This window comes from Scyliorhinus torazame, chromosome 22 (assembly GCF_047496885.1).
Source record: "Scyliorhinus torazame isolate Kashiwa2021f chromosome 22, sScyTor2.1, whole genome shotgun sequence".
In the NCBI taxonomy this organism is placed as follows: Eukaryota; Metazoa; Chordata; class Chondrichthyes; order Carcharhiniformes; family Scyliorhinidae; genus Scyliorhinus; species Scyliorhinus torazame.
This window is the reverse complement of record NC_092728.1, coordinates 69,891,281-69,907,449: the sequence shown is the minus strand read 5'-3', so window position 1 is coordinate 69,907,449 and position 16,169 is coordinate 69,891,281. Positions and strand designations below refer to the sequence as shown.

General features: G+C 43.6%; 1 protein-coding gene across 3 annotated transcripts in view; it reads left to right on the top strand.

Moving 5' to 3' along the window:
• LOC140399117 (ER degradation-enhancing alpha-mannosidase-like protein 3) overlaps positions 1-16,169 on the top strand; it is a 70,077-nt gene that overhangs the window by 20,312 nt on the left and 33,596 nt on the right. Inside the window, exons 4-9 of one of the 3 annotated variants that reach the window (XM_072488293.1) lie at positions 78-117; positions 3,190-3,381; positions 5,101-5,213; positions 7,670-7,823; positions 8,133-8,267; positions 14,542-14,647. In XM_072488293.1, the coding sequence (XP_072344394.1) occupies positions 78-117; positions 3,190-3,381; positions 5,101-5,213; positions 7,670-7,823; positions 8,133-8,267; positions 14,542-14,647 (740 nt within the window). The remainder of the gene's footprint in view (positions 1-77; positions 118-3,189; positions 3,382-5,100; positions 5,214-7,669; positions 7,824-8,132; positions 8,268-14,541; positions 14,648-16,169) is intronic. The other 2 variants (XM_072488294.1, XM_072488295.1) reach the window with 2 other exon arrangements.

Genomic DNA, 16,169 nt, shown 5'->3' with positions numbered 1-16,169 from the left:
ATAAAGAGCAATTGAAATTTTTATCCATGCTAAACTATTTTTCACCTTCATCATTTTAATTTTGTTTTCATTTCCAGGTTTTCACTCACTCTTATTGATACATTAGATACACTTGTTGTAAGTATTGTAACTTGTTCTGATTTCATGGGGTGGGGAGGGGGGAGAGTTGGGTAAGGAAAATTATCTCCATTTTTGTTTGATCGATTTAGATATACTTTTTGTTTTTCTATGAAAATCAGTACATAAATATGTGAAAGTATTGGGCTGCTGGTCTAATGTGTAGTTCAGTGTATACCAATAGCCAAAGTTTATAAATTGTTAACACTGGACCCATACATCTTGGGCATCCATATTTTTTGTGAGATCTGTCTAACCTTAGTTCCTTTTGTAGCAATTGACAGAATTCCTGCCAGTTGATGAACAAGTAATTTAAATGTGGATTCTGAGACTTTAAGGGTTAATGTAGGACTGGGGAAATGGGAGACTCACATGATGTAGAAGAAAGTCACATGAGAGTAGTAGAATGTAGGAGTGAGTCGTGAGAGAACAGTATACTGGATATATGTCTATCGTTCTGTGTTATTAATTGGTTGTTATTCAACCATACAACCCACAGACCTCTTCAGGAGACAACATACAACCTTACAACACTTTCATAGTAAGATGTTTGCAGTTGTTTTTCCTTTAATTTGTTACAACAGGTGGAGATGGAGTGAACTGTCTTCCCTTTATTTCAGCTCGCTCAATTGATCACAAAGCTTTTTTGTTTCCCCATGAATGCCTTTTCCTATCCAAACGTATTTCATTTTTAAAAGAAGGAGCCAATCAAACCAGGCTTTCTTGACTCAGCGAGTATGTTTATTAGTTACAAAGTCCGAGGAAAATATAACAAAGATGCAACAACACGTGCAGATATCAGAAGAAAATTGAAGTCCAAATTAAAAGAATATGTGATTATGTCCTTTCTCTTGTCCGTGGAGCATAGTTTGTTGAATGTTGTGGCCGTTTGAGGTGAAGTGGTATCCTTTACAATCCTGGCATCGAATTGAAGTTCAGATATTGCAGTCTAATGGAGGTACTGTTCGCTTCAGAGAGAGAGGGAGACCTCTCGCTGCTTTTTTCAGCAGTTCTTTTCCAGATGACATGAATGATTTCTCTTGGTTTCTGACTTTGCAAAACCCGTTCTTAAACCTCCAGTTTGGATGTTCCCAAAGAACTTTTGATTCACATGCCTCGCAGTTATTGTTGTAGACGAAGGGCAGAATTTCCCCCCCCCCTCTGGCGGGTCTTCCGGCCCGGCCAATGTTTACCCTCGCCAGTGTTCCCGGTGGCAGGATGGGCGCCATAAGACATTGGAGCAGGAGTAGGCCACTCGGCCCATCGAGTCTGCTCTGCCATTCAATCATGGAAAATATTTTTCCATCCCCATTCTCCTGCCTTTTCCCCATAACTCCTGATCCCCTTATTAATCAAGAACCTATCTATCTCTGTTTTAAAGACACTCAGTGATTCGGCCTCCACAGCCTTTTGCGGCAAAGAGTTCCACAGATTCAGCTGAAGAAATTCCTCCTCATCTTTGTTTTAAAGGATCGTCCCCTTTAGTTTGAGAATGTGCCCTCTGGTTCTAGTTTTTCCGACTAGTGGAAACATCCTCTTCATGTCCACTCTATCCAGGCCTCGCAGTATCCTGTAAGTTTCAATACGATCCCCCCTTATCCTTCTAAACTCCAATGAGTACAGACTCAGTCCTCAACCTTTCCTCATACAACAAGTTCTTAATTCCCGTGATCATTCTTGTGAACCTCCTCTGGACACATTCCAAAGCCAGCACATCCTTTCTTAGATACGGGGCCCAAAACTGCTCATAATACTCCAAACAGGGTCTGACCAGAGCCGTAGACAGCCTCAGAAGTATATCTCTGCTCTAGTATCCTAGCCCTTTTGACATGAATGCTAACATGGCATTTGCCTTCCTGACTGCCGACTGAATCTGCACGTTAACCTTAAGAGAATCTTGAACAAGGACTCCCAAGTCCCTTTGTGCTTCTGATTCCCTAAGCATTTCCCCATTTTGAAAATAGTCTATGCCTCCATTCCTCCTTCCAAAGTGCATAATCTCACATTTTTCCACATTGTATTCTGTCTGCAACTTCTTTGTCCACTCTCCTAGCCTATCCAAGTCCTTTTACAGCAACCCCCCGCTTCCTCAATACTACCTATCCCTCTACAGATCTTTGTATCATCTGCAAATTTAGCAACAGTGCCTTCAGTTCCTCCTTCCAAATCGGTAATGTATATTGTGAAAAGTTGTGGTCTCCACACCAACCCCTGAGGATCACCACTAGTCACCAGTTGCCATCCTGAAAAAGGCGGCTTTATCCCCACTTTCTGCCTTCTATCAGTCTGCCTCTATCCATTCCTCGATCATGCCCTTAACACCATCAGCTCTTAACTTATTTATTTAAGAGCCTGCTATGCGGCACCTTGTCAAAAACCTTCTGGAAATCTAAATATATCACATCCTCTTGTTCTCCTTTCTCTAACTTCCTTGTTACCTCCTCAAAGAACTCTAGCAGATTTGTCGGACATGAACTCCCCTTGACGAAGCTGTGCTGACTCAGTCGTATTTTACCACGCACTTCCAAGTACGCCGCGATGTCATCTTTAATAATGGACTCTAAAGTCTTGCCAATGACCGAAGGCAGGTTAACCAGCCTATAATTTCCTGTCTTCTACCTCCCTCCCTTCTTAAACAGTGGTGTTGTATTAGCTACTTTCCAGTCCTCTGGGACCCTCTCTGCCTCCAGTGATTCCTGAAAGATCACCACCAATGCCCCCGCAATCCCCTCAGTAATCTCCTTCAGAACCTTGGGTTTAGTCCATCCAATCCAGGTGATTTATCCACCTTCAGACTTTTCCATTTCCCCAGAACCTTCTCCTTAATGATGGCCACTGCACTTACTTCTGCACCCTGATTCTTCTGGAGCTCTGGCATCCCACTGGTGACTTCCTATCTTCTTTCGTATTACTAGCTAGCTTGCAGTCAAATTTCATCGTCTTCCCCCTTGCTTTTTTCGTTGTCCTCTGCTCGCTTTTAAAGGCTTCCCAATCCTCTGGCTTCCCACTAATTTTTGCCACTTTGTATGCTTTTTCTTTTGCTTTTATGCTGTCCTTGACTTCCCTCGTCAGCTATGGATACCTTGTCCTCTCCTTAGCATGTTTCCTCCTCCTTGGGATGAATTTCTGTTGTGCCTCCCGAATAACCTCCCAAAACACCTGCCATTGCAAGCCATGCAAAATCCCATTGAGTTCGGTGGGAGCAGAAGATTCCATTGGCGGTCAAACCACTTTTGCTGTGGGGTCTGGAAAATTCCTGCCCAGGTAATCACAGTTTTGTGATCTTTCATCTCAGAAACATTTTCGCACATTTTGAGATAATAGAATTTCATCCTTCACTGGGGCTTTTGAGTGTCTGGTGGGGTGTAACTGACTGGGTCGCTGTTGTCTTGACTGAATTACAGTGAATTAAAAGTCCAGCACTTTGTATTTTTGATGCATTCCTTTCAAGAGTCCTTGTTTGACGTGGACCTTGATACCCCCCAGGTGTGAAATTCCATGCAGCACCTCAGAGCAGTGCAATTCATCTAGGAAAGTTGTCACTTACAATATCAGACATCAGGGGCGACATTCTCCGACCCCCCGCCGGGTCGGAGAATCGCCGGGGGCTGGCGTGAATCCCGCCCCCGCCGGTTGCCGAAGTCTCCGGTACCGGAGATTCGGCGGGGGCGGGAATCGCACCGCGCCGGTTGGCGGCCCCCCCGCTCTATTCTCCGGCCCGGATGGGCCGAAGTCCCACCGATAAATTGCCTGTCCCGCCGGCGTAAATTAAACCACCTACCTTACCGGCGGGACAAGGCGGCGCGGGCGGGCGCCGGGATCCTGGGGGGGGGCGCGGGGTGATCTGGCCCCGGGGGGTGCCCCCACGGTGGCCTGGCCCGCGATCGGGGCCCACCGATCCGCGGGCGGGCCTGTGCCGTGGGGGCACTCTTTCCCTTCCACCTCCGCCACGGTCTCCACCATGGCGGAGGCGGAAGAGACTCCCCCCACTGCGCATGCGTGGGAAACTGTCAGCGGCCGCTGACGCTCCCGACCATACGCCGCCCCGAGATGTCATTTCCGCGCCAGCTGGCGGGGCACCAAAGGCCTTTTCCGCCAGCTGGCGGGGCGGAAATTCCTCCGTCGTTGGCCTAGCCCCTCAATGTTGGGGCTCGGTCCCCAAAGATGCGGAGTATTCCGCACCTTTGGGGCGGCGCGATGCCCGTCTGATTGGCGCCGTTTTGGGTGCCAGTCGGCGGACATCGCGCCGTTTCCGGAGAATTTCGCCCCAGGTGACTGCTGTTATCCATCTTTGGTTAGTGTCTTTTCTTGTATTTAAAAAAAAAAACAGATCCTCTTTATTGGGCTTGATATGTCTTTGGTTAGTTGGTGAATTTATATGTTGCTCTCATTCAGTCACTATTTCCCGTCGTGACAAACCTCAGGAAGAACTTTTGTGTTTTTAAGTTGGGGGTGGGGCAAATTACAGTATGCATTTAATGAATCGTTTGTTAATTTTAAATACATAATGAGAAATGTAAAAATTAGGAATAATTTAGTTGAAAATAAATTAATAAACAGATTATGTGGATTGCGGCAGAATGATTTATCTGAAGTTCAGTGGTCCTCTTCATGCTGTAACGCACGTTGAGTTCAATGAATACAAGCTCAGTGAACTGTTACTTTACAGGGGAAAGAAACAGCAATTAGGTTGAGAATAACTTTTATTTTATGTGATTATGAAATCCCTTTTGTTTTCTCCATCGCTATACTCGGCCAAAAGGGCAGGTGGCCACTTCTAGGCTTCCACTTGGGCTGTTGCGTTGGGTAGCAATACTGAGCTAGGGATGATCACCCATCAAATTTGTATTTTGTATTTTTTACCTCCACGTTTTGATTTTCTAAGTCTCATTTTGCCATTTGCTTTGCCCAAGTTGTTATTTCTGAAAATTAGATACAGTAGTATTTTATTCTGTTTAGTATTTTCTTCTGTTTCATTCAAAGGTATTGAACAAACTGGATGAATTTGAAGATGCAGTGCAAAACGTGATACTGCATGTACAATTCGACAATGATGTTGTGGTCTCAGTATTTGAAACAAACATCCGTGTGTTGGGGTGAGTAAAGCTCTGCAGTGGTGGCCATTTATCTGAATTTGCAAAATTGGCCAGTTACAACAGTGGATATCACTGGTTTGATGCCTTTCTAAAGTGCTTTCTTTCATACATTGCATTTCTCAGCTTTTTGTAAAGCAGTGTGGCAATTGAACATCCTTTCTCGCTGAGATTGGCACATGGGCTTCCTATTCGGTGATTTTTAAACTATGTAAGAGAGGAAATATTCTTGGACAAGTCACTTTACACTATGCTTATCCACTTTTTAGCTTGATTAAGGCAAATATTGTCTCAGGCCACTTTCAAGGTGCTTGAGCTTTGAGATCGGAAAATTACTGTGTAACAGAAAATAATGTATGTAATCTTTGGCTGCTATACTCTGAATTATGGAATAACAGGCCACTAAGTGTGCCAGTGTAACTTTTTCTTAACTGGAAGGAAATGCCTTTTCAAGAGCAGAGCATATTGATGCCATCACGTTACGTCATTAAAAAGTGTAACAGTCTCGCTCCACAAAGTTTCTGCACAATATTCTTCAAATGTCACACCGATCATTGGAGGAGGCACAAAGCAAAGGCTTAATATATTTCCTGAAGTCAGCTAAAGCAACTCCAGTATACTTCATAGTCTTTGGCTAAAACTGACATTGGCAGACATTATGTTATGGGCGGCACAGTGTTGCTTCACAGCGCCAGGGACCTGGGATCAATTCCCGGCTTGGGTCACTGTCTGTGCGGAGTCTGCACATTCTCCCCGTGTCTGCGTGGGTTTCCTCCAGGTGCCCGGGCTTCCTCCCACAAGTCCTGAAAGACTTGCTGTTAGGTGATTTGGACATTGTGAATTCTCCCCCAGTGTACCAAACAGGCGCCGGAGTGTGGCGACTAGGGGATTTTCACAGTAACCTCATTGCAATGTTAATGTAAGACTAATTGTGACTAATAAAGATTATTATTATTATGTTCAATGATCGTATGTGGCACGAAGAATACATTAATTACCAAAACAAGTAAGAATAGCAAATTGGATTAAAGCAACATTTCATTCTAATTTAAAAAAAGCTTTGAATCATAGAATTTACAGTGCAGAAGGGAGCTATTCAGCCCACCGATTCTGCACCGGCCCTTAGTAAATACACCCTACTTAAGCCCATGCCTCCACCCTATCCCCATAACCCAGTAACCCCACCTAACTTTTTGGACACAAAGGGGAAACTTAGCATGGCCAATCCAGCTAACCTGCACATCTTTGGACTGTGGGAGGAAACCGGAGCACCCGGAGGAAACCCACGCACACACGGGGAGGATGTGCAGACTCCGCACAGACAGTAACCCAAGGCTGGAAGTGAACATCGGGTCCCTGGAGCTGTGAGGCAACAGTGCTAACCACTGTGCAATTGATTGAAGAAAAATGAAGTGGGAGATGGTGGTGTAGTCGTGATGTCACTGGACAAGCAATCCAGAAGCCTGGGTTTATGCTCTGGGGACATAGGCTCTAATCCCACCTGGTGGAATTTAAAGTACTATTTTTTAAAATCTGGAATTGAAAGCTGGTCTCAGTATTGACAACAATGAAACAAATGTCGATTGTTGTAACGTCCTTCAGAAAAATAATCTGTTGCCCTTACCTGCTGTAGTCTATTCTGCATAATAATCTTTATTATTGTCACAAGTAGGCTTACATTAACACTGCAATTAAGTTATTGTGAAAATCCCTAATTGCCATACTCCGGCGCCTGTTCGGGTACATGGAGGCAGAATTCGGAATGTCCAAATTACTTAACAGCACGTCTTTTTGGGGGGACTTGTGGGAGAAAACCAGAGCACCTGGAGGAAAAGTGCAGAAGGCAGTTACCTAAGCTGGGAATTGAACCTGGGACCCTGGCCCTGTGAAACAACAGTGCTAACCATGTGCTACTGTGCCTGCACGTGACTCCAGATCTACAACAATGTGGTTGACTCTAAACTGCCGTCTGAAATGGCAAAGCAAGCCACTCAATTCAAGGGCAATTGGGATTAACACTCATTAACACCCACCTTTCCTCAAAGAATAAAAGAAGTGGCAATTATTCAATCCACAGACTGTCTTCTGTGTTCCAGGCAGATATCATCATCTGTGTCCTGTTCTGTTTTGTTCGATGCTTATACACATTTTGTGAGTCAGATCTTTGTTTTAAATCTGCATTTCTGGCACCTGTAAATTAGGGTTTTACACATGCTTATCAACTAACAATTATTCACTTTTAAGGGGTGGACAAATCATAGGTTGGTAAGTACAGACATGGAAAGTCCTGGCTCGAGAATTCTAGTTTAATTAAATAGGACAAGTACCAGAAATACGATGAAGCGCTCCCAAATGCTAATTTAAAATAATAGAGGTTAGTAATTTTGAAGTTGCCCATAATGGGGAATCATTTGTTACAAAACTGCAATACGTTTTAAACATATTTACTTCTGTTGCAGTGGGTTGTTGGGAGGTCATGTGATGGCAACTATGTTGAAAAACAATAAAAACAAGATGAATTGGTATAAAGATGAACTTCTTTACATGGCTAGAGACATAGGATATCGACTTCTGCCAGCTTTTAACACCACAAGTGGACTACCATATCCACGAGTAAGTATAAAGTATAATTAGGATCGTGGGAGATCGTTTCAACCTGGCCCCTTTTATTTTTAGAAACTCTCCAACTGTAAATATGATTTGTCTTTATGTTTCATACTACAAGCAATAAGAAAAAAGCGAGACCACAGATGCATTTAATTTACAGTTCTCCATCTTTTTATTGCCTATATTCTTTGACAGGCTGAATCATGGTATATCACTGATATCATAGAAAATAATTCCTGAGGTTCTTTTAAACCATTGGTGAAACAACCGTTATAAAGGTTAGAGGAAAGTATTAAAATTTATTTTTAATTGTAGGTAAATCTGAAGTATGGAATCGTAAGCCCTCTGTCTCGAACGGGCACAGAGTCGGATACTTGTACAGCCTGTGCTGGAACCATGATTTTGGAATTTGCTGCGCTCAGTCGCCTGACCAATGAATCTATTTTTGAGGTAATGCAGATGTACTGAAATGCTAAATTAACTTTGAATAATCTTTACATTTTGCTGACACCATGATGTCTTTAATTTTCTCCCACTCTCTAACCTAGTCCCATGTACATAGTACATCTTTGTCAGATTATTTAAAGTTTGATTATTGAGAAGTGCGATTCAATTCAAAGGCAGTGGAAGCAGAGCCTTTGAATGTTTTCAAGGCAAAGGTAAATACACAAGAAGGTGAAAGGTTACCGTGGTACGTGGAAGGTTATGTTCAGATCAGTCATGATCTTATTGAATGAGGGAGCAGACACGAAGGGCCAAATGGCCTACTCCTGCTCCTAGTTCAGATGTTCATAAAGTGCTCAAAACTGTATTTCATCTTATCCTGAAATGTTTGCTGACAAATGTATTTTCATTTCTCTGAATGACTTGTATTGAACTTTTGATGGTGCTTGTTTCTGAGCTTGCTCCAAGGTTTCTCTTAAAAGCTTTATGGCTTACTTAAAGTTTTGTAGATCTTTCTTGGTGGTATACAGAAATACTGTCCTCTTGTTGGCTTTACCGGTGATGGATTGACAGTATTCCGGGGCCTTGAGAATTTTCAGGAAAGTTCCACTCTTCACAAATATCACTGTGGAATAATTAATTTATAGTTGCAAATTGACTTGAAAGAATCTGCTAAATATGGCTTAGCTCTATTCTAGTTGTAGATCAGAATCAAATTTCACCCTCTGTAGGAAATAAAACATGTTTCCTGCTTTTCAATTAAACTCTACATTTGCAGATATTCCTCCAGTATTTGCAGAGGTAAGTAGCAGAACACATAGACATTTTATTCAGTCACAAAATGTGGATCTTGCTGGCAAGGCCATCTGTATTGCACATCCCTTCAAGGTGATGATGAGCGCTGTCTACTTTAACTGATGCAGCCCATATGGTGAAGGTGCTCCCACAGTGCCGTTAGGAGAGAGTTCCAGGATTTTGACCAAAATGGAAAAATGGTGATATATTTCCAAGTCTGGGTGGTCCGTGATTTGGAGGTAATAATAATAATAATAATCGCTTATTGTCACAAGTAGGCTTCAATGAAGTTACTGTAAAAGCCCCTAGTCGCCACATTCCTGCGCCTGTTCGGGGAGGCCGGTACGGGAATTGAACCCGCGCTGCTGGCATTGTTCTGCATTACAAGCCAGCTATTTAGCCCACTGTGCTAAACCAGCTAAACCAGTGGACTTGGAGATGGTGGTATTCACATGCCCCTTCTGCCCTGGTCCATCCAGCTGGGAGAGACTGCCGGCTTGGAAGGCACCATCTGACAAGTCTTGGCAAATTGGACTGGATTTGTTTATTGTCACGTGTACCACGGTACAGTGAAAAGCATTTTTCTGCGAGCAGCTCAACAGATCATTAAGTACATGAAAAGAAAAGGAAATAAAAGAAAATACATAATAGGGCAACACAATGTCACTCGATAACACCGGCATCGGGTGAAGCATACAGGGGTGTAGTGTTAATAGGTCAGTCCATAAGGGGGTCGTTTAGGAGCCTGGTAACAGTGGGGAAGAAGCTGTTTTTGAGTTTGTTCGTACGTGTTCTCAGACTTTTGTATCTCCTGCTCGATGGGAGAAGTTGGAAGAGTGAGTAGGCCGGGTGGGAGGGGTCTTTGACTATGCTGCCCGCTTTCCCCAGGCAGTGGGAGGTGTAGATGGAATCAATGGATGGGAGGCAGGTTTGTGTGATGGACTGGGCTGTGTTCACGACTCTCTGAAGTTTCCTGTGGTCTTGGGCCGAGCAGATGTCATACCACGCTGTGATGCAGCCAGATAGGATGCTTTCTATAGTGCATCTGTTAAAGTTGGTAAGAGTTAATGTGGACATGCCGAATTTCCTTAGTTTCCTGATGAAGTGTATATTTGTTGATAGTGTACACTACAGCCAAAGCATGTCAAATGGGGTTGCCGTGTCCAGGATGGTGTCAAGCTTCTTGAGTGCTATTAGAGCTGCACTCATCCATGCATGTAGAGAGTATTTATTCACTCTCTTGACTTTTATCTTCTAGATCATGGAAAGTCTTTTGAGGAGAAATATGGCAAGACATTTGACTCAAAATTCTCATCTTTTCATCTGCTGTTGTGGCAGTTGAATTATTGTGGCAGGTCTGATTAAGATCCTGATTAATGGGGTCCCCAAGATGTTGATTCAGTGTTAGAGACCATCATTGCCTGCACTTGCATGATGGGAATGTTACTTGCCACTTATCAGGGGAGGTTGTGGTGTAGTGGTATTGTCACTGGACTAATCCAGATATCCAGGGTAACACTGAGGAGGTGGATTCGAATCCCACCTTGGCAGATGGTGAAATTTGAATTCCACGTAAGTCTGGAATTGAAAGACTTAATGATGACAGTGAAAACATTGTTGATTTTTGTAAAAACCCATCGGGTTCACCAATCTTCTTTAGGGAAGGAAATCTACCATCTTTACTTGATCTGGCCTGCATGTGACTCCAGACCATAGCAATATGGTTGACTGTTAAATTCCCTCTGAAATGGCCGAGCAAGTGTGATGAATGTAGACATTGTTATACATTATATTTTCAATTTGTAGTAGTAATGTTATTTAAAAACCCTGGTTCAAAATACATACAAGCAGTGCGTCTACTGAAGCTGTAATTAAGGTGCCATAAAAGGTGAGGTAATGATTGATTTTAACCATTTACTTGTTTACACAAAGATGGGTAATGTGTATTTTTGGATATCTGGAGATGCCTTGGCGAATAGATAGATCATTTATGGAGATTGTATTTAGTCCTAGCTAAGCAGATGATGGGATATATTCGTGGAATACAGATGATGTAATTAATGGTAGGAATGAGGTTTGTCTGTAGTTTGCATTTTTGCCAAATGCTGTTAGGTTAAGCAGAAGGATCTAACAAGGCAGAAGGATTTTCAAGTTATTCCTGAAAAGGATCTCTTTCTTGTTACGACACCCTGGCCTAGTTCACTAAAATAATAAAATTCTTTGTTTCAGATGGACATCTTCCAGTAGTTAGATTGTTTTAGCCTAGGCTTTCAGTTGGACGTTCTTGTTTTCAGACTGCTAATGGTTTTCAGCCTATAGATTCATCACTATCTCAAGACTTCTCTGCAGTCTCAGAAATAGCAAGCAGGAAACCTTTTTTTTGCGAAAGAGAAAGAACCCGCAGCTTCTTCGCTTAGTATCTGACACCTTTCTCCCTGGGATCTCTGAAAACACTCCACCTGGCTGAACCTGATCACTGTCTGTTGCTGGGTAGGATACAGTCCTTAGCCAATCCATTGGCTACCAGCCAATCATCAAACCAAACCCCTCCGATCTCTGCCAAAAAGTCTGAGTTCTTCTGTTCAAAATCTGAATCTTCCATATATCAAAAATGATAACGGCAAAGTAAAAAAAATGAAAAATAAGGGAATCAACAGGAAGAGGCCTTACACTCTCCAAAGGTCTGCAGGTCTGTTTTGTTAACTTTATATGTGGCATTTGAACTGTATTGGGTTGCTTAATTGGAAATAGTGGCAGGTGTAGATAGTAAGTTAAATTTTTCCTTTTATTTATAATAATCTTTAGTAGGCTTACATTAACACTGCAATGAAGTTACTGTGAAAGCTCCTAGTTGCCACATTCCAGCGCCTGTTCGGGTACATAGAGGGAGAATTCAGAATGTCCAAATTACCTAACAGCACGTCTTTCAGGACTTGTGGGAGGAAACCGAAGTGCCCGGAGGAAACCCACACAGACACGGGGAGAACGTGCAGACTCCACACAGACAGTGACCCAAGCTGGGGATCGAACCTGGGACCCTGGTGCTGTGCTACCGTGCCACCCTATAGAGATAGTGGATGCATTGATGGTCAACTTCCAGAATTCTGGTTCTGGAACAGTTTCTGAAGATTATAAGGTAGCAAATGTAACCCCACTATTTAAGATAGGAGAGAAAACAGGCGACTACAGAACTGTTAGCCTGATATCAATAGTTGGGAAAATGCTAGAATTTATTATAAAGGATGTGAGAACTGGACAGTTAGAAACGAATGATAGGGCTGAACAGAGTCAATATAGATTTATGAAAGGGAAATTATGTTTGAAAAACCTGTTGGAGAGTTTTGAGAATGTAACTAGCACAGCAGATAAGGGGAAACCTGTGGATGTGTATTTGGATTTTCAGAAGGCTTTTGATAAGGTTTTGCATAAGAGGTACGTCAGGAAAATGAGAGAACATAGAATTGGAATAATATTCTGGCATAGATTGAGAATTCGTTAACAGACAGAAAACAGAGTAGGAATACATGGGTCATTCTCAGGTTTTCAGGCTGTGATTTGTGAGGATTGGATTGAATTGAATTTGTTTATTGTCACGTGTACCGAAATACAATGAAAAGTATTGTTCTGCGTACAGTTCAGACAGATCGTTCAATACATGAAAAGAAAATACATGGGACAAACTACAAATATAGACACAGGCATCGGGTGAAGCATACAAGAGTGTAGTACTACTCAGTAGAGAAGATGTGTGACGAGATCAGATCAGTCCATAAGAGGGTCATTTAGGAGTCTGATAACAGTGGGGAAGAATTTGTTAGTGTGTGTTCTCAGGCTTTTGTACCTCCTGCCTGATGGAAGAAGTTGGAAGAATGAATAAGCCGGGTGGGAGAGGTCTTTGATTATGCTGCCCACTTTCCCAAGGCAGCGGGAGGTGTAAACAGAGTTAATGGATGGGAAGCGGGTTTGTGTGATGGACTGGGCTGTGTTTATGACTCTCTGTATTTACTTCCGGTCCTGGGCCGAGCAGTTGCCATACCAGGCTGTGATTCAGCCAGATAGGATACTTTCTATGATGCATCTGTTAAAGCTGGTAAGACTCAATGTGGCCATGCCGAATCTCCTTAGTTTCCTGAGAAAGTATAGGCGCCGTTATGCTTTGTTGGTCATAGCATCGACATGGGTGAAGCAGGACAGATTGTTTGTGATGTGCACACCTAGGAATTTGAAGCTGTCAACCATCTCCACCTCGGCCCTGTTGATTCAGGCATGGGATATAATACTTGGCTTCCTGAAGTCAATGCCCAGCTCTTTAGTTTTGCTGACATTTAGGGAGAGATTGTTATCGTTACACCAGTCCACTAGGTTTTCTATCTCCCTCCTGTATTCTGACTCATAGTTGTTCGAGATCCGACCCACTACAGTTGTGTCATCAGCAAACCTGTAGATGGAGTTGGAGCCAAATTTTGCCATTCAGTCGTGTGTGTGTATAGGGAGTATAGTAGGGGGCTAAGCACGCAGCATTGTGGGGCCTTGGAATTGAGGATTATCGTGGAGATGTTGTTTATCATTACTGATTGTGGTCTATGGGTCAGAAAGTTGAGGATCCCGTTGCACAGTGAGAAAGCCAAGTCCTAGGTTTGGAGCTTTGACATGAGGTACCACAAGGGTGGTTTGGATGATTTGCATGTGGGGCTCAATTTTAATATTCCCAAGTTTGCTGATGATGCAAAACTTGGTAATGTGATGCAAAGAGGCTTCAAGGCGATTTATACAGGCTGAATGCGCAAGAACATGCCAGATAGAATTTAACATGCAAAACTGTGAAATTATCCATTTTGCTAGGAAAAAGCAGAAATGCTGAGTATTAATTGATGAGAAATTGGGAAGTGTTGATGTCCTTGTTTATAAGTCACTGAATGCTAACAGAAATGATTGACAGGCAGCCACTTGGGCATGGCTGAGTGGAGTGCAGCTGGTTCAATGAGAGTGTGCCACTATGTTGAGGTGGAGGAGATGGACTCCCCCTCTCGCCACCAACCCTGATGCACAGTGGTGGCCTTGCTGCAAAAGCCATTTTTTATTTCAAGTTTAAAAAAGGTTGGAGAGAGAGCGCCTCAATTCTAAAGTCTGCTGTTGCTTTCAAGTTGAAAGCCCTCTGGCTTGCCCAACGACCTTAACTACATAGTGAACCTTCCATCTGGCTATTAATTAATTGCTCCAAGGAAAATCACATTGAGCCACTGCTTCCCACCAGTTCGAGCCACTGACCTCCATTTGAGCCTGACAACAAGGTTCAGCAGCCCATAGTGACTATCCCGATTTTATCTACATTTTAGAAGATTATGATCTGACCCAGTGGAATATTTATTGGAGTTTTGGTGCTGGGTTCTTCACTTTGTCTGGCAGGGTGGTTTAGGAAATTTTAAGTGCTATCTATATTTTTAAATTTCCTCTCCATTTAATGATGATTGTTTTTTCCCTGTAGGAATATGCACGGAGAGCAATGGATTTTCTGTGGGATAAGAGGCAGAGAGGCAGCGATCTTGTAGGGACAGTGATCAACATCCACAATGGTGATTGGATCAGACGGGGTAAGCATGGCACATTATTTAGCTCATCTCTAGGATACTGATGTAAATTGATCTTTAAATTATTTTTCTACTATGTAAATCTCATTTAAATTATTTAAATAACTGAGAAAACAAGAAGTGCACACTTGGGGAGGGGGGGAAGAGCTTATGTGGAGGGGGCGTCGTGTGCAGCGTGGGGGGGGGGTTATTTTCTGTGCCTTTTAAAGGGTGCCCTGATCTCGGGAGGGGGGGGAGAGAAAGAACCCCCATAACACTTATGTGTAGGGGGGGTCACCCGTGTGCAGGGTGGGGGGCGGGTTATTTTCTGTGCCTTTTAAAGGGTGCCCTGATCTCTGTGCTGCCGGCCTTTCTGGCTCTATTAGCCCCTGTCCCGCTACAGTGACAGTGCTCACCAAACCCCTTGAATTTATTTTCAGAGAGGTTCAAAACCTGAAAACATGGTGATTTCAGTCAGAGCATGACACCCTGGAAAGAATATGTAAAAATTATATCCATTTTGTTTGTGTTTTTATAACATGTCCTCCACCCTGACCCATACTGTGCAACGTTTACATAAATATCAATAGAACGTTGGTAGCACAGTTGCTTCACAGCACCAGGGACCCAGGTTCGATTCCTGTCTTGGGTCACTGTCTGTGCGGAGACTGCACGTTCTTCCTGTGTCTGCGTGGGTTTCCTCCGGTTGCCTCCCAAATTCCAAAAGACGTGCTTGTTAGGTGAATTGGACATTTGGAATTCTCCCTCATTGTACCCGAACAGGCGCCGGAGTATGGCGACTAGGGAATTTTCACAGTAACTTCATTGCAGTGTTATGTAAGCCTACTTGTGACATTAATTAAAAATTATTATTATTAAGGAATATTACAGGCCAGGGTTTAGAGAATCCCAAAGTGTATCATGGAGTTCACCTGACCCATAACTTTAAATAGATGTTGGTTATGGGGAGCACACTTTACAGGTGTGATGCAAACAGAGACCTAAAGTACTTTTAAATTAAAACAATGTTTATTTATGAAACCAGTTAACACTTTATGAACCTACAGTAAATATCCTAACAACGATCAACACCCATAATCCCCCAAAGAATACAGTACTCCTTAAATAACCCTTAATCTTTCCTTGCAACATCCCATAAGACAAAAGACCCTGGGGGCGATTCTCTGAGCCCCGTGCTGGGCCGGAGAATCGCCGCAACCACGCCCCGACGCCGGCGTGTCGAGGTGCGGAGAATTGGCGCCATTTGCACCGGCGCGTTTGGCGCGGCGCGGGCCGCTAGAATCGGCGGGGCCGAGCAGCCGCGCCGATACAACCGAGTCCCGCCAGCGCCGTTCACCCCTGGTCACTACCGGGGGGAACTCTGCGGGAACGGTCGGGGGGCGGGGGGGCTCCTTCACCGGCGGGGCCTCCGATGGGGTCTGGCCCGCGATCGGGTCCCACCAATCGGCGGGCCGGCCTCTTTCTCCCCCCCCCGGGCCAACTTTCTGGCGCAGCCGGACCCTGAACACTGACTCCATCTTGAGTC